General features: G+C 37.8%; 2 protein-coding genes across 3 annotated transcripts in view; one reads left to right on the top strand and one right to left on the bottom strand.

The window, feature by feature from the left end:
* Window positions 1-5,030, top strand: part of LOC142167358 (UPF0481 protein At3g47200-like) — a 36,224-nt gene extending 31,194 nt beyond the window's left edge. Inside the window, exons 5-6 of the mRNA XM_075227522.1 lie at window positions 3,778-4,069; window positions 4,114-5,030. Coding sequence (XP_075083623.1) covers window positions 3,778-4,069; window positions 4,114-4,880 — 1,059 coding nt within the window. The 3' untranslated portion in view covers window positions 4,881-5,030. The remainder of the gene's footprint in view (window positions 1-3,777; window positions 4,070-4,113) is intronic.
* LOC107817263 (uncharacterized protein At4g14342) lies at window positions 757-9,216 on the bottom strand. Of its 2 annotated transcripts, XM_075226918.1 has the most exons (5): window positions 9,074-9,216; window positions 8,754-8,839; window positions 8,451-8,574; window positions 5,595-5,674; window positions 757-1,017 (listed from the first exon to the last, which is right to left on the bottom strand). In XM_075226918.1, the coding sequence occupies exons 1-4, from the start codon at window positions 9,077-9,079 to the stop codon at window positions 5,627-5,629; spliced, it is 264 nt and encodes an 87-aa protein (XP_075083019.1). In that variant the 5' UTR covers window positions 9,080-9,216; the 3' UTR covers window positions 757-1,017; window positions 5,595-5,626. The 2 variants fall into 2 exon arrangements, with proteins under 2 accessions (XP_075083019.1, XP_075083018.1); XM_075226917.1 differs by lacking the exon at window positions 757-1,017 and having other exon boundaries at window positions 5,385-5,674.
* Between the last annotated feature and the right edge of the window lie 9,381 nt (window positions 9,217-18,597).

Below are 18,597 nucleotides of genomic sequence, written 5' to 3'. Positions count from 1 at the left end.
CCGCAAGTCCCAACCTTATTCTCTACAAGATCTTAGGCCTTAAACACATGTAAATTTTGGGAGAACCTTTCAGTACCACATATATACACTTTAGACCAAACTGATATAACACATGACTCGCAATCCATTCATTGATAGTGGACTCCCCCACTCGGCGCGAAATCATAGTTCACCTCGTCCGATGGTCCACAACTCGTATAAAACAAACAGATGCCAAGGTATGTTGCACCCCCCACCCCCACCCCCCACCCCCCACATTATTCACTAGGTGATCTCTTTATATGTCCGCATCTTCAGTCGGAATCACAAGTTGAGGCAATATTTGAGCATCTCTGGCTCCCTCGTAGTTCATTTGCGGCATCACGAACCGTCGACGCACAACTGATACCGAGAGCGCAATGTCATACACGAGTAGATACAAAGGAATGTGAGATATAGGTTTCAAACAAAATCAATGTTACATGATAAGGAATGAAAGAGGTGATATTATTCCTAAACATCATAGCCTCTGAGAGATAAGTATAGACGTCTCCGTACTGATCCTTCAGACTCTACTAAGCTTGTTCGTGACTCGTGAGACCTATGTAACCTAGTGCTCTCATACCAACTGTCACGACCCGAAATTTCCACCTTCGGACCGTGATGGCGCCTAACATTTCACTTGCTAGGCAAGCCAAAGTTTGAATAATATTAATCAATTTTTTTTTAAATAATTTTTAAATTATTAATAATCAAAGAAACAAATGCGGAAGCAAATTTTGAAATATAGTGAATAATTCATAAAAACAACGGTGTCTAAATACCATCCCAGAATTGGTGTTACAAGTGCACGAGCTTCTAGAATAATACAAATAATGGTCTGAATAAAATGAAGCTGTCTGGAAATAAACACACAGCTAAAGTAAAATAGACGGGGACTTCAGAGCTGCGGACGCCATGCAGTTATACCTCAAGTCTCCTTCGAGTAGCTGAAATACGAGCAAGTCTATGGCACGCCGCTGGGACCAACTCTGAAATCTGCACAAGAAATGCAGAGCGTAGTATCAGTACAACCGATCCCATGTACTGGTAAGTGCTGAGCCTAACCTCGACGAAGTAGTGACGAGGCTAAGGCGGGTCATTTACATTACCTGTATGCAATATTAGTAACAACAACAATAATAGAAATAAATTAGGTAACTCATTTATAATAATTGAAGCCAACTCAGCAGTTATAACCAATTATCATTTCTATCAATTCTGTTGCAGCGTGCAACCCGCTCTCACAATATATTCACATTCAATTCTGTTGCAGCGTGCAACCCGCTATCACAATATATCCACATTTTAATCAAGTCTGTTGCGGCGTGCAACCCGATCCCCCAATATATATATATATATATGTATGTCGACTTTTAAATAAGTTTGTTGCGGCATGCAACCCGATCCTCCAATATGAACTTTTAACAAGTCTGTTGCGGCGTGCAACCCGATCCTTTACTATGGACTTTTAATAAGTCTGTTGTGGCGTGCAACCCGATCCTCCAATATGGACTTTTAATAAGTCTGTTGCGGCGTGCAACCCGATTCTCCAATATGGACTTTTAATAAGCCTGTTGTGGCATGCTACCCGATCCTCCAATATATTTATTATAATTAATTCTATTGTGGCGTGCAACCCGATCCTCCAATATATTCATTATAATCAATCTTGTTGCGGCGTGCAACCCGCTCCTCCAACATATTCATTTACCAATTCTTATAGAACAATTTCCCCAATAAATACAACAATTAATAAAAATTATAAAACAACAAGCATACAATAATTATGATTTAATTACGAAACAAACAAAGGCAAATAGCAAATTATTATAGAAATCAGAGAGAAAATATGCAGTTTAATATTTAATATTATAAATGTCAAATAACAATTAAGGCACATAATTCAAATAACATGTAACAATTAATGTAGGAATTCAAGAATTAATACTTGGCAAAGAATAGGAGAGAAATAATTATTATAACAATTAATTCATAATTTAAAACAATTTATGATTTTTCAAGTAAATACGCAAACAATTAATTTGACGACGTATAGACACTCGTCACCTCGCCTATACGTCATTCCCATGCATTTCACATAACAAATAACTTAAGATTCAAGTCAAGGTTAACCACGACACTTACCTCGCTTTGCAAATTTCAATCAATTACTCAATCACAACTTTTCCTTTTAAATTTGTCTCCAAAAGCTTCAAATCTATTCACAAACAATTCGATATACTCAATACGAATCATAGGAATTAATTCCATATGAATTTATAAATTTTCCGGATAAAAATTCAAAATTCATTAAAATATTCGGTAGTGGGACCCACGTCTCAAATCTCGAAAAAATTTACGAAATCCGAACACCCATTCCGAGACGAGTCCAACCATACAGAAATTATCCAATTCCGATGTCAAATGGACCTTTAAATTTTAAATTTTCGTTTTGGAAGATTTTAGAAAAATCTGATTTTTCTTCCATAAATTCACGGATTCATGATATAAACGAGTTTGGAATTATGAAATATAATCAATATAGGATAAGAAACACTTACCCCAATGTTTTCCCGTGAAAATCGCCTAAAAATCGTCTTACCCAAGCTCAAAAATGGGAAGGAGTTGAAAATGGGTCGAAACCCCATTTCCAGAACTTACGTTCTGTTTCTGGGATTTTTACCCTTCGCGTTCGCGAAGGTACTCTCGCGAACGCGAATCACAACTTTGTGCTGTCCAATTTTTACTCTTCGCGAACGCGAGGGCTGCCTCGCGAACGCGATGCTTGCCTGGCTTAGCCTTCGCGAACACGAGATGCCCTTCGCGAACGCGAAGGCTAATTTTCCTGGCCAGTCTCTTTCCCTTCGCGAAGGCGAAGCTTTGAACCTCAAGCCTTCGCGAACGCGGTCGCTATGTCGCGAACGCGAAGCACAAAACGTGCTAGCCCCAATTTGTTCTTCGCATTCGCGAGAGTACCTTCGCGAACGCGAAGAAGAACACACCAGAAGCCTGAAGTCTGCAGAAAATCAGATTTCCTAAGTCAGAAATGATCCCGTAACCCATCCGAAACTCACCCGAGCCCTCGGGGCTCCAAACCAAACATGCACCCAAGTCCTAAAATATCATACGAACTTGCTCGCGCGATTAAATCGCCAAACTAACACCTAGAACTACGAATCGAACACCAAATCAAAGGAAATTTTCAAGAAAACTTTAAAACCTTTATTTTTACAACCGGACGTCCGAATCACATCAAATCAACTCTGTTTCTCACCAAATTCGACAGACAAGTCATAAATATTATATGGACCTATACCGAACTCCGGAACCAAAATACGGACCCAAGGTCAATAAATCCAACATCAGTAATTTTTTAGAAATCATTAAGCTTTCAAGCTTTTAATTTTTTATCAAAATTCCATATCTCAGATTAGGGACCTCAGAATTCGATTTCGGGCATACGCCCAGGTCCCAAATCACGATACGGACCTACCGAAATTGTCAAAACACTGATCCGGGTCTGTTTGCTCAAAATGTTGACCAAAGTCAACTTAGTTGAGTTTTAAAGCTCTATTTCCCATTTTAATCCATTTTTCACATAAAAACTTTTCGAAAAATTGTACGGACTACGCATGCAAGTCGAGAAATAATAAATGTTGCTTTTCGAGGTCTTAGAACACAAAATTACTTTTTAAATTTAAATATGATATTTTTGGTAAAGTTAGCATCAGTAAATTGGAGAAAAAGAAGAAAAAGAAAGATGAAGCACTAAAGTGTTATGATGATAACCTTGACAGTGATATTGTTGTCAAATTTTCACAAATGATGTTGCTTGATGGTTGTTTTGTAGTTGAGTTTATTCGAGAGCGTTGTGAAGTTGAGCCAAGAGAAGAATCCAACCAAATTATCAACTTGGAATGGATGATAAATCAAGTATGTGGAGACATGGTGTTACTAGAAAACCAACTGCCTTTCTTTGTTCTCACCATGCTACATGACATGACAAAGAATCCTACAGAACAAAGCTTCTTGAATATGCTGAGGAGGACATTACTTATATTTTCCCAAAAGTGACATTTATACCAACATCAGAAATCGACGATTTTAATGCAGAAGACATCGATCATTTACTAGATGCAGTACACATGTTTTGTTGCCCGTCACATGAGAAAACTAGAGAAACCAAGAATGCTAGCAACAAGGAAAACGAATGTTGCAAGTTAAGTTTCTGTGGGAACATTTTACAATTAACCATGGCAAAAGAAATCCCCAATGTCCTTGATTTATGGGATTGCTATCATATTCCAAGTGCAACAGAGCTTTATGACGCTGGAGTTAGCTTCTCAAAAATAGGAACAGTTGATGAAGATTTTAAGGATAAAACAACTTTATTCGATATCAAGTTCACAAAAGGGATAATGAAAGCCCCCTGTTTCACAATCGAGGATACTATGGAGACCTTCATGCGAAATTTAATAGCTTATGAGCAACACTCTGCTGATGCATATCCTTATTTTTCGAATTATGCACATATAATGACTCAACTTATTGGCTCACATAGAGATGTGAATCTCCTTCGCCAAAATAAAATCATCCTTAAAGACCAAGGGGATGACAAAGAAGTGGCCAGCATATTCAAAAAACTTTCAAGTGGGGTGAAAGTCACTGACTTCTATTACATAGAAGAATGCAGCAAATTGATCCAACATTGTGAAAAGCCATGGAGTCAAATGATGGCAAGTTTGAGGCACAATTATTTTCAGAGTCCTTGGGCTGGAGCTTCAACTATGGCAGCCATCATACTTCTCACACTCACAGTTATACAGACAGTTCTAGCTTTCACAGGTGAGGTTAAGTAGTCAACAACAACCCAGTAATCCCACTAGTGTGGTCTGGGGAGGTTAGTGTGTACGCAGACCTTACCCCTACCCTGGGGTAGAGAGACTGTCAGATTAAGTAGTCAATTTTGTAAAATTATATACAAATGTTGACTGAATGTCTCCAGTCTACTGTATCCTCCCTATTCCATGGATGCAATTTGTGTGTTGACCATGAACTTAATATTGTGTCAATGATTGTGAATTAATTGATTGTAGGTATGAGAAGCATGCATAATGAATGTTTTAACTTTTCTGATGGTGTCTTCGTTGAAGAAGCTGATTTTGAATTATCAACCCCCCCCACCCCCCACCCCCACCCCCACACATAAATCCCGTCATATTAATTAAAAAAAATATGATCAATTACCACTACCATCTATTCCAGTTTAACCCGCGAATGCATGCCAAATCCTGCTAAACTTATCCATTGATCAATTAGTATACGTGCTCTTGGAACACGTTCAAGAGAAGAAAAATAACTGATGAAGTGAAATTGACACATCACAGAGATGTGGATATATAGAACGATCAAATGTAAAAGCTTTTTGTATCCAAGGGTTGAACAGCATCCACAAATGGCCTACCAAACCGACCATTTACACTTCAAATTGATATCAATGTAAGCTTGACAAGACATACGAACAAATGCAAGGAAGATGGTAATCAAGAAAAGCTATGGTATATGGTCCTTACATCTTGCAGCTTGCCTTTATTTATTGCAATTCTTAATCATCTTCTCTTTCGGGTGGAAGACCACAAGGCAAAAGCATTTTCTGCCCAAGCAAAAGCAACTATGCATTGTCAGTAATTGTATAAGACCAACATCAGGGATGCATATTCTCAATCGTCATATGTACATCAAACTATATAGAAATGCAATAATTTTGCTTGTCCTATGTTACAAAATGGCAAGAATATTAGCAAGTTGTAATATTTTTGTGGGTGGGTAACAAACAAACTTGAACATTCTGTCTTCCACGTGAAACAACCAACGCTTTCATCAACACTGAAATATTCAGGAATTGGTTGGCTCTCCAGAGTCCAGATTAGCCTAAATATATTGCATTGAACAGGTATTCATACAAATATTCATAAGTGTGGTCATGTACTCATATTGAGATGACAACTAACTGCATATCTAATATAGCTTTTCCAAAACATACACATTGGAGATAGCCAATAAAAAATAATTAAGTGGCGACATAGCAATTGCTGTTGGGCTTAACAAGGTTTAACCACTACGAATAACAACAGGAAAAAATAGGTAGTCTAACCGGAGCTCTACATCACAGACTTTAAGACTTCTAAGTTACCAAAAATAGTTACTCCCTCCGTTCAATCAATGTGGAATACTTTCCTTTTTAGTCTATCCCAAAAAGAATGTCATACTTCCATTTTTAGAAAAAAGTTTTAACATTAAACTTAACAATTATGAGATGATTTAGAGCCACATAAATGTCTGGCTTGTTTTGAACCACAAGTTTCGAAAGTCTTTCTTTCTTAAATTCCGTACTCACAGAGGGAGTATTTTTTTGAAACTTTCTATTCGAGGAAGCAGGACAACCTGCTAGTATATAGCCACAAAAACTCCAATGTTTAATTTTTTAGTCAAAAGGACTAAATATTATCCTCCTTTCCACAAAAAGTTTGCTTCTGTATACCTACCCTCGGCCGTAAGGAAGTTCTATTAATGTTGGGATGCCCTTTGTATGTTGGAAAGAAGACATGATTACAACCAGTCCCTGCAGGAAGGTTCACGAAACACATCTTCCCTTTTAATTCTTTCTGAACTTGGCCTGAAATGATTCGAACCAGAAAAGCCTCCAATAGGAAAACTTTGGAATCCTCAAAGACTAGTCTCTCCAGAATCAAAAACAAAATGCAGATGCACCTTTATATAAAGGGCCAGATGGAGCTCAACAGTGAACTAGCACCCAAACAGCTCCTCTAGCTCTATGCAATTCAAAATTAAAAGGCATACACACACATTTTAGCACTGAAAAGCAGAGGGCATTAGCTACAAGGATGGGGCAGTATGGAAAGAAAAAATGTGGAACCTAATATAAATTACTACTAGTTGGACCAAAAAAAAGATTTTTTCTGCAATGACATATGCATCTTCTTCTAGTGGATGAAGTTGAATGGTTTCAAGTTGCAGCTTTTACTCAGCAAAAAAGACACACTAGCTTTAGGTAGAGCCAGTTTACTCAAGTCTACCAAGCACATCTTCTAGCAAATGAAATGGAATGGCTTCAAGCGGCAGGTTTAATCAGCAAAAGGATAAACTAGCTTTAATTAGAGCTAATTCACTCAGGTCTAGCGAGCATATAGCAAAGGATAAAGAATACTTCCAAAAGGTGGCAAACCTCATGAGCAGCACTAATTCCTTGACATACCCTCAAAATATAGGTATACATTTCCCTAATGATAACAAACATCTTGAAATCTTTTATCTACATTTTCTAAATCCAGCCTATTAGCATAATCTCCCAGATTTACCAACCAAAAGCTCCCCCAAAAATGCACGTCGATTCCAACTTTATGGGTCTAGCATCTACCCAAGTCTCAAATTTTGTGGTAGATCAGATCCTTGATAATTTCTTTTGGAGCACTATCTAAACATGATAATAATTCAAACTTGATCCAACATGAAATCCAAGTTTCTAACCCTCCCCCACCCACCCACCCACCCACCCCCAAATTAAAAGAATAATGAATAGGGAAAAACCAGACATTCAAATGCAAAGACACAGAGATTGACGATTCTCCCTCCCACCTTCTTACAAGCTACTCCCTTCATCCCAATTTATGTGATGGTATTTAACTAGGCAGGGAGTTTTTTTTAGAAAAAAAAAACTTTCAAAACTTGTGGTCTGAAACAAGTCATAGATATTTGTCTAGCTATAAATCATCTCATTACACGTAAAATGTAAAGTATACAAGAAATCTTCGCATTATATATAGAAAGCACTAATCAGATTTATGCCAAAGAATGCATTCATCATATTGAAATTAATTTTGGAAATAGTACAACTTTTTTTGATAACCGAAAAATCCCCAAGGGCCAGTGGCGCACGGCTCAAAACTTGATGGATAATGGCTGTTCTTCTACCCTTCTCCACTTAACTACCATGCTTTTTTGGTAGCAAGATTCAAACTCGTTATGTGCCCTATCCCGCAGACAAGCCCTACACTCTTACCACTAGACCAAGAAGGTGCTACAGTTATTCTGTAAATAAATTGCTGCTAACCCACTCATTCAAAAAAAAAAGGAGCACCAAGAAGGTTCTACAACTTATTCTGCAAATAAATCGTCTTTTCAACAAAAGATGGTGCTCTTGCGCAACCTATAATCTTAACAACAAAGCAGCAAGTTCTATTAACTAGTTGGTAAAAGAACATACAACAGTACACTAAAAGCACTTAATTCACTAATTATGAAAGTCAGAATAAAAAACTAATAAAACAATTCATTGTGCAAGCAAGCACATTAAGAACTAAGAAAACAAACTGGAGAAAACAAGAAAAGCATTTTCAACAAGCACAAACCTGCATAAAATTGTAGCGTTCTCTTCCAATTGATTCATTTTCTGCAATGGCAAAATACGCCAACATTGGGTAGTGTCCAACATAAGACGCATAGCTGTCACGTTGAATGTTTACTGCCCACTCACTAAACCGAACATAGAATATCCAAAACATCAGAACCTCCACAGCTATTAGAATGAAAATAATAAACTCTCAACACAGTCAATTAATGTAAAACAAAGATGATAAATAATACACCTACGGAACCATATTCGACAAAACGAGATATAAACATCAATTTCAAAAAATGCATAGGGAACTTACAATCTAGTCAAGTCGGCATGTCCAGTTCCAACGTATTTAGCTTGTAAGTGCTCAAGCTGGGAGTTGATATTGAACCTGTCACTAGCCTGTACTATGAAAAAAAGGGATTAATACGTTAATTAACTGTAAAATCGACGAACTCACGAACAGAAGAAAATTCAAAAGTCGTATACTGAACAGAAAACTAAACTAGGGTTTTGTAAGACAATTTCGGGGATTAATCGTGGTACTAATTAATGAAATTTGAAGCAAAAAGATGATAATTGAAATTGAATATATGGAGTAGGATTTACGCATTCTACTAATTTTATGAAACTTACCTGCATTTTTGCACACCGGGAAGATCAAAAGAGAAGAGGTTAAAAAACAGAGATGTGTAGTGTAGGGGACTGAAAGAGGAAGAGACGCTTTCCGGTATATAACCCTTTTCTTTGTTAGGCTTTTAACACATTTGGCAACTTGGTCGAAAATAATTATATATATATATATATATATATATATATATATATATATATATATATATATTTATTTATTTTTATTTTTTATTTTTTTTTATTACTATTAATAAGAATAGAATGAGAGCTGCCTCCGGTTTTCAGAGAGCTGCATCCGGTTTAGAATTTGGGTCAGAGGGTATAACTGTAATTGCAAAAGTACGGAGCAAATCTATTGGTCAAATATGCACTTTACTGTAGCTCGTATTAAACCTTTTGGTTGTATTGACCAAGATACCCCTCTGTTATAAAATCCGTAATTCTTTTGGTCTAATTCCTTTTGCATCTAACATTTATAGGATTGACGCGTGCATCTCTTAAATTATGCGCTGTCCACTCCTTTATGTGACAGGTTTTAATCTTGGCTTTTAACTTTTTCTTGAAAATTTCATAACAGTTGATTAGGTAATCTTAGGAACAAATTCTAATTCTAATTCTAATTCTAATTCTAATTCTAACTATTAATAAGAGGGAATAAACACACAGGAATTCAACATGCCTGCTTGGCACCTCAAGGGCGTTTTGATAAATTCAATTAACATGGAGCAATGTGATTGGCTGAAAAGGTGTTTTAGCCAAATTGAGTGACTTGACTAAATTGCCCCTTGTTTATCTCTATCATACGTCTCTATTGTTTATATATATATACTAGATTTAGTGTACACGTGTATTATGGGTTATTCACAAAAGAGCATATTTTAATAGGTAGAATAAGAAAGAATTAAGTATAAAGATAATTGATGATGCAAGACATTTAAATGGTAAGCGCCAAAATAGTGTATGAAATTGAATAAGAATGAATTAAGTGTAATAGCAATTGAGGATGCAAAACATTGAGTGTTATAACAAAGCTTGGATGTAGTGATGTTGCTGGACCCATTAGCCAGACTATTGCTTACCCTTTTGATGTCATATGTCGAAGAATGCTGATGGTGCGCCAGGAAGAATGTTGCTTCAGTTGTTATTGCTAAGAGGAAGGCACCTCTAAAATATAACGGTATTGTCGATGTATTTAGCGAAACAGTTCAGAATCTGTAAAATAAATATAATTATATAGTTGTAATATATATAAAATTCATATATAATATATATATACTTAATTTGTGTATAGTTGAGGAGATTTCATAAAAAAGAAAATATTACTTGAAAAATAACAAAAGAACATCATACAATTACTATGCCAGAACAACAAATCAAAGCAGACTCAATTGGGGGTTTTCTTAGAGAATACACACACATACAAATAACACATACATATACACGTGAGTGCATGAGTGTGCTAAAAGAGAACATATAGACACATTTTACTCAATACAATACTTGTTTCATATAACTAATTGACATTCAATAATGAAATTACCGTTAACACTATTTAATTACTATCCAAATATCATAAATCATATATGAATAATAATATTTGCAGTGAATATTCATTGTAAACACATAATATCGCAACCTTAGGACAAATTTAATAGTTTTGTCACTTTTGACTTTTGTGTCTATGAGATATGTTCTGTTGTGGTGGTGAATCTTACCTAATATCTCTTTATAGACGATGTTCTTGGTATATGTTCCTTTTTTTCGTTTCGGCTGCTCGATCATGACAAAAACCTTTGTTGGACACAAATATTCCCCTTGAGTGCAACATATAGTTGTCCATGTGAGAATACGTGTTGCGGTAAGTACAGTCCCATATTATGTATTGTTTTTCCTTGTGCTTTATTTATTGTCATAGAAAAGTATAGTCGTATTGGAAATGGTTTTCTGATTAATTTGAAAGGATAACCTTCATTTTCTGGAGGCGAAAGTTGAATTCTAGTAATAAACACATGTTTTGAAGTATTTTCGCCCATCATTATTTCTGTATGGATGACGTTGTTATCAAAACCTCTACATATCATTCTTGTACCATTACATAAGCCATTTGTAGGGTCCAAATTGCTTAATAACATGATCAGAGCATTTTTCCTCAAAACCAACCTGTCAAGCAATAAATAATTATTTTTAAAGTACTTATATGAATTCACAAAAAGATAGAGAATAGCAATTTGACACAAACCTGCAAACTCTAAAATATTCAACTAAATCTACATTGTAAAGATGAAGCTATTGTATGTAATACTATATATTAACATAATTCCCAATTTCTCAGAATGATCTACTGGTTTTTTTGATCTATCCTGAATGTTACAATTGCATGTAAGTTTCGAATATTGACTTCAATAATAGAACTGAGTACTCGTAGAACTGAAAGGAACGCACGCAACTTTTGTGTAAAACTCTGAAGGAAAATTGTATAAGATGAATTTGCAGGAGTATACATAATAGGATTACAGTAAGTTTAATAAATTTATCTCAATGAAAAAATATCGAGAGATTCTTTTAATATTGTCATAGTACACAATGAATTCACAAAAAGACAGAATAGCAATTTGACACAAACCTGTGGGGTGGAAACCACTTGGTGTTAAAGTATTTAAGTACTCTTCCTGGTAGTAGTTTGATCACGTCCAACTATACCTTATAAAAAGGATTAAGCGGTCGTTGCAAATATAATTCGGTTAATAAGTCCGGAGTCGAATCCCACAGGGAATTAACCTACTAAACACAGCTACTAGACTGGCACAAATTTACGTAATCAATCTTCAGAAATATTAAATAATGAATTGGATGTTTACTAACTAAAGATCAAGTAATGAAAATGCAGTAATTAATAACTAACGACTAACAGGTTGTAGACAAGATTTGGAATGATCTAAGATTATGATTTCCTCTATTGTCGGAATCCTTTCCGCCACGTTTCTTATAAATTTGCCTAAGTTTTCTCTACCGATCATGAGCGCTTTGAGTGTCGTAATTCTATTCTGAGTAACTACTACAATTTACTAGACATATTCTTCCGAACTACGCTAGCTGGAACTAAGTCACGGCTCACTCAGATCGCACCAAGGTTTCGTTATTCCTAATCTCACCTTTAAACCCTCCGTATTGATCTCTCACATACGTTAGGAGTGATGTTGCTCAACAACTACCTAAATATGTATTCTTTTTCAAGCAATACACACTAAATAGGAACAGTCAATTGAGAGCTATTCAATCAACCACAAAATAAACGTAGTTGAACAAATAGAGAAAAAGGTACGACAGATCTATATTAAACGTAATAGGAAAATCATCCTCCAATAGATTCCATCAAAACCCTAGATTAGAAGTTTAGCTACTCATATTCATAGTAACAATTTACCAAGTATTTTGCATAAACAAATTACAAAGAAAAGATGAAGGAATGTAGAACTCAATGATTCTTTCCCAAAAGTTGTTCCACGATCTATTCTTGCCTCTAGTCGCCAAACGTCCCTCAAAAGTGGTGTTTAATGACTATTTATATGTGTAGGAAAAGACCTAAATGACATAGCCCAAGTCCAAGTCCAACAAGGAGACGAAATAGGCTTTTAAAATCCGGATCAGGCTCGCTACGAACCTCGCCTCGCAAGGTAAAAGGAGAGCTTCACCTCGCCTAGGACTGTGCAGCGCAAGCCCTGCCGCGTGCTCAACCTCGCCATAACCCTTGCGTCGTGCGCTTTAATGCGAGCTAAAGAGCTCGCCTCGCCTGCTCTAACTCGAGCCACTGGGCATGCTTTGCCTGCTGCTTCATTTTCCATCTGCTCAATTCTTTCTTTCTTCTTTCCTATTGTTTTCGAGCATGATTTACACTTTAAATATTCACTTTGCTCAAATTTCATCTCCAATGTACCTACACATAAAATAGACTCAATTAAGCGCAAATATAGTATAGTTCAGCATTAAAGCACCTAAAATGTAAGGTAAGTAATGCACTAAAAATATAAAATTATAGCCAAACATCACTACCCCATACTTAAACGTTGCTCGTCCTCGAGCAATCAAACTACACTTTATAGACACGACCTTTTTAAGCAATTCTCTTAACTCGTCACACCAAGAATCTTTAACATATACTAAGCAAAAAGGTGTAACATCTTCACCTGAAGATTTAACTCACAAGTACCATGCATTATTTACAACTCACTCACTTAGTCTAGCATAGAGGTCAATGACATTACCTTTCTATCATGAATCACGTGCCCTCACACAACAAAAGAGATTAGTTCCACACACAGTAAATTTTAAGAACGTAGGAACTCAAGATAGGAAGAATTCACTCTCTCTCAGAAAATAACATTCATATGCCACAAACGATGCACCATAGGCTTGCCCGTAGTGTAATACTCTACTAATCGAGCTCATTCAGTCTAGGATCAAGTAGGACTTTAATTGGTTATAATGTAGGCTGCGGGTCGGGCAGGATACATTTGGATATACGAGTGACTGCACCTCCCTAAGCACTTTACTACATATACTTTAACACTCAAGTCCATACTTATGTCAAACCAAAACTCTACTTTCACATCAATATATATTACCCGTACTTCTTTAAGCACAATTACATCACTAGCCACCACCATCAAGAAATATTTTTTTATACAATACAACTATATTTTTTCTCTTCAATCCAAGTGGCTTTTATTTATATGTTTTTTTTTCAAAATGGTGCACCTTTCTCCTTATTTTATTTGTACCACTCAAAAGCCGAACCACCACCCCACACTTTAACTTTTACATAATTCATAACAATTCAAGTGTTCATGAGAGGCGACAAGGTTCAAATAGATAGTTAATTCAAACAAAGGGGTAAGGCTTGTAATGTGGTTACCAAAGAAACAGGATTATAGGCTCAAAGGGGTTAACTACGTTACATAAAATTTAGGCGGGTAAACTACACATATCTGGTTCAACAAAGAAACGCCTATATCACTTTCCAGACTTAACAAGACTACTATTTTACTTTGCAAATATACAAGGCAAGTTCTAGACATCAACTGCAATGCACAGAACACACACAAACCTCACATACACATGGCACATAACTCACTCAGGATTGGTTTTATCACGACACTCTAGTCAAAGCAGTTAAGATAATTTAAGAATATAAGGTACTTATACTAGAGTCAGAAACTGAGCCTAAGCATCACATACAGAGTACTCACTATTCTCAAGGCATAACAAAGTCAAGAGATATCGCTGCAATTCAATTCATAGCACAATGACTCCTACTTCTAAAAATTAAAACTAACTACACCCGGTTCAACCAAAACCCTTGGAAAAGAACCACGGCACAAAGAAAAACCAAGGGGGAATTACTACACTACCTACAAAGAGATTTGTTTTTTCTTTAGACTTAATTCCCTCAAGAAAATCGTCTAGGAGATCCACTGTCGGGAAGAGTCCAATTTTTCTACTTTTTTTTCAAAAGCTAAGATGACAATAAAAAAAACAAGACTGATATTTACAAGTTCCCACCCACCCTTATTTCATGCAATGTCAGCATTGGATACACAAACTGACAAAACAAGAGAAACAAAAACAAGTAAGGTGTATGAAAACTCCCTAATCAAGACTCGTCATCGCCTTCATCCTCGAAGGGCTGCCCACTCATCATCTTCTGCTTCCTCCTCATCACCATCGTAATCTGATTGCTCCGACTCGGCCTCGGACTGCTCTGGTATGTTGACATCCTCATCCTCTGGGAGTCTGTGGCCATAACTAAGCCCAACTAGCTGCTAAGCATGAGCATTGAGTGGGAAACGCTCCTCCAAGATGGCCCTCTCCTCTGTAGTGGCCGACCGTCCCCCAATCCGAAGCTACAAATCCATCATCCCGTATAAATGGGCCATAATGCTGTCATCACGAGCATTGTGCTCGGCACCTGTCATTGATGGTATAACATTTTCCTCCTTAACCCGGACGCTTGTAATGTCCATTAGTCGTAGGGGCTGATCAATGATGTGATCGAAAGATGTCTCCTCCTCAACCTCTTCTTGTCTCAAGTACTAAGTTAACATGTTTGCAAAGGGCATTCGATCAATTCTCTTTCTAGTTCTCACTAGAGTCATCTGGTAGCGGATCAAGTGGCCCACGTTCATCCTCTGGACAGTCATGAGGAAATATAACACGCACGTCCTCTCACGGCTAATAAGAGTGTTATGGTTGCAAGGTAGGAGTTGTGTATTAATCAATTTCAACCATACTTGAGCCTCTGACCTCATTTTCTTCTTAGGTAATTTCCTATGGTGATTGGTTTTCTTTCCCGAACCTAAGCCGCCATAGAATTGATACCACAAAGAGTGTGTCTCAGTTCTCGATATGTTGGACGGGCGATGAAGTTGTCCAAGGGTTCCCGAGGAACATCTAGATCACCTAAGAAATTGCATATTGACGAGGTAGAAAAATTGATCAACCTTCCCCGAATAGGTACCAGCTGATCAGGATCCTTTGGATCAACACCGACATAAAATTCTCGAACCAGATTGACATTGATATCCCCGGTATTTTTAAACACAAAACTCAACCCCAAATCATTAATACCCCTCCAGATTGCTTGAAATTTGGCTTGTAAGTGATGCTCATGAACAACTGATTCCGGATGTATATGTCGTGGCCGACAACGCTTGTACCAGTCCTTGACATGTAGGGGTATGCTCTTGATTCTAAATTCCCACTGTCCCTGAGGTTGTGGGCGAGTTGCTGCTATAGCTGCCACTATTTGCAGTCCTTCAACCTGACTTGAAGTGGCTCCCCCCCCCCTCCCATTCTCTTTTTCGATGGAGGCGCGGAGGGAGCCTTAGCCTTGGACGGAGCAGTGGCTTTGCCCTTGCCTTTACCGGTGTCCTTCCTTGGAGTCATGTTCGTACCTACACAAGTGAACATTAGTAAGTTTAAGGTGCATTGAAACATTTCAAAATATGGTCTTGCGACCCCACACTGAAGAGTTCATCACATGACGTTCAACAATTTTTGAGGTTACTCAGACTTCACCTCGTTATTTTAGCATGTGAATCAAGCAATGACACAAGTATGTTTTCTCCAATTTTGAAGTACCAGGCTACCAGTGAGCCACCCCACACTTAAAATTTTAAAGTGGTGCACGACGACATAGCACTAGTATTACAATCCCGGAAACTCGGGCTCCAATGGGGACAAAGAATGCCTTTGAGGCATTTTGACAAACACTTAGCATGCACTAGTGCCACATGAGTGCTTGTAGGGATAAGGGATTGCCTCGCCCTCCCAAATCGGGTTGGGAATTACGTGCTACCACTTTTGCACACAACAACAACACCATTCCTATGGGGTTTATGGGTTTGGGACACACAAACACATTGTTACTATAAAGAACAACCCCAAAATCTTTATCCGATTTCATGCATTTAACCAATTCGAAATTGTCAAAGAATGGAGGTAGAATCCATACCTTAGATGTTTAGGAGGAGGGATTGCCCTTGAATTGATGTTGCAAGTGAAGGAAGGAGTAGCAGAATGCTTGTCTTCAATGGGTTTTGTGAGGAAAGGGTTTTTGGCAGTGTGTTCTTGAAGCGTGAGTTCTTGAGGCGTGAGTGTGTGAGATTGCTATGAGGCAGTATGGTTGAGGAGTTTAGTTTAGGTTTTAAGGGAAGGGGTTAAAAGAAACAAAACAAAAGAAATTAAAAGAAAACCAAAAAAATACTTACCTGGCGACGTGAGGCTACTGGCTCGCTATCCCCCTCGCGAAGTGAGCTCCAACGCGAGCTATGGGGCGTGCGGTGCGAAGGTTTTCGAGAGATGCACCTCGATGTACCCCTTGCGAAGCGATCTCCCATGTGAGATACAAACCTGGTGACGCGAGACTTGCCGCCTGGCCAAGCGCGCTGGGGACCTGGCGCCGCGAGGTCTAGTGCCCAGTCCAATGGTAGTGCCTACAAACATGTTAGTGCCTACAAACAAAAAGAAAAATTCTAGTTACGCTTAAAATAAACTACGAATTAGGTTGCCTCCCAATGAGTGCCTTAGTTAATGTCACGGCATGACGAATAAAACATTACAATGGGTTGCCTCCCATGAAGCGCCTGATTTAACATCGCGGCATGACGCAGACAATCGAACTTATGGCTCGCTCAAAATTTTTGGCTCTTGCAAATGAGTCACCGATACTACTTTCGTCTCATCCATGCCCAAGTAATGTTTCAACCTATGACCATTGACTCTAAACTTGCGAGAGCCATCTTCTGATGCAATCTCTATGGCTCCGGTGAGATGAATATCTAGTACACGGAATGGTCCTGATCATCTTGACTTCAATTTACCCGGAAAAAACCTCAATCTCGAATTGAATAATAATACCACATCTCCCGGTTTAAAATTTTGCTCAAGAATGTTTTTGTCATGCACCAGTTTCATTCTTTCCATATATAATCATGTACTCTCAAAAGCATGGTAATGGAACTCATCAAGTTCATGCAGCTCTGTGACTCTACTAGTTCCAGCGGCCTCCAAGTCTATATTTAATTCTTGTAATGCCCAGAAAGCTCTATGCTCTAACTCCACCGGTAAGTGACATGCCTTTCCAAATACCAATTTATACGGTGACATACCAATCAGAGTTTTGAGTGCAGTGCGGTAAGCCCATAGTGCGTCATCCAATTTCTCGCCCAATCAGTCCGAGTAGCATTTACAGTTTTGGTCAAAATACTCTTGATTTTTCTGTTTGACACCTCCACTTGCCCAGTTGTTTGTAGGTGATACGGAGTAGCAACTTTATGGCGAATGCCATATTTCTCCAACAACTTTACAAAGGCTTGATTGCAAAAGTGGGTGCCTTTATCACTGATGATCGCTCTTGGAGTACCAAATAGGGTAAAGATATTTTTTCTCAGGAAACCAATAACTGCCTTCGCATCATTTGTTGGAAGTGCCACGACTTCTACCCATTTCGAGACATAGTCCACCGCTACAAGTATGTACTTCTTATTATATGAGCTAACAAATGGTCCCATAAAATCGATTCCTCATACATTAAATATGTCCACCTCTTGAATTGGGTTCATGGGCATCTCATGTCGACGGGAAATATTCCACATCCGTTGACACTCATCACAACTTTTCACCCAAAAGTGTGCATATTTAAACAATGTCGGCCAATAAAAGCCCGACTCCGACACTTTAGCAGCTGTCCTTACTCCTCCCAAATGACCTCCATACGGTGAAGCATGACATGCCTGCAAAACAGAAGATTGGTCTATCTCGAGAATGCATCTCCGGATCATGTTATCAAGACAAATCCTAAACAAATATGGTTCATCCCAGAAATACATGCGAAAATTACGAAAAACCTTTTTCTTTTGCACAGAAGACAAGTCATAGGGAACAATACCGCTTGCCAGCTAATTTGCAATATCCGCATACCATGGCGTAGCCTCAAGGCTCGTGGCTAAAAGTTGTTCATCTGGGAAAGTCTC

The sequence above is a fragment of the Nicotiana tabacum genome, chromosome 12 (genome assembly GCF_000715075.1).
Source record: "Nicotiana tabacum cultivar K326 chromosome 12, ASM71507v2, whole genome shotgun sequence".
Taxonomy (NCBI): domain Eukaryota; kingdom Viridiplantae; phylum Streptophyta; class Magnoliopsida; order Solanales; family Solanaceae; genus Nicotiana; species Nicotiana tabacum.
This window is presented reverse-complemented; position numbering and strand designations above follow the sequence as displayed.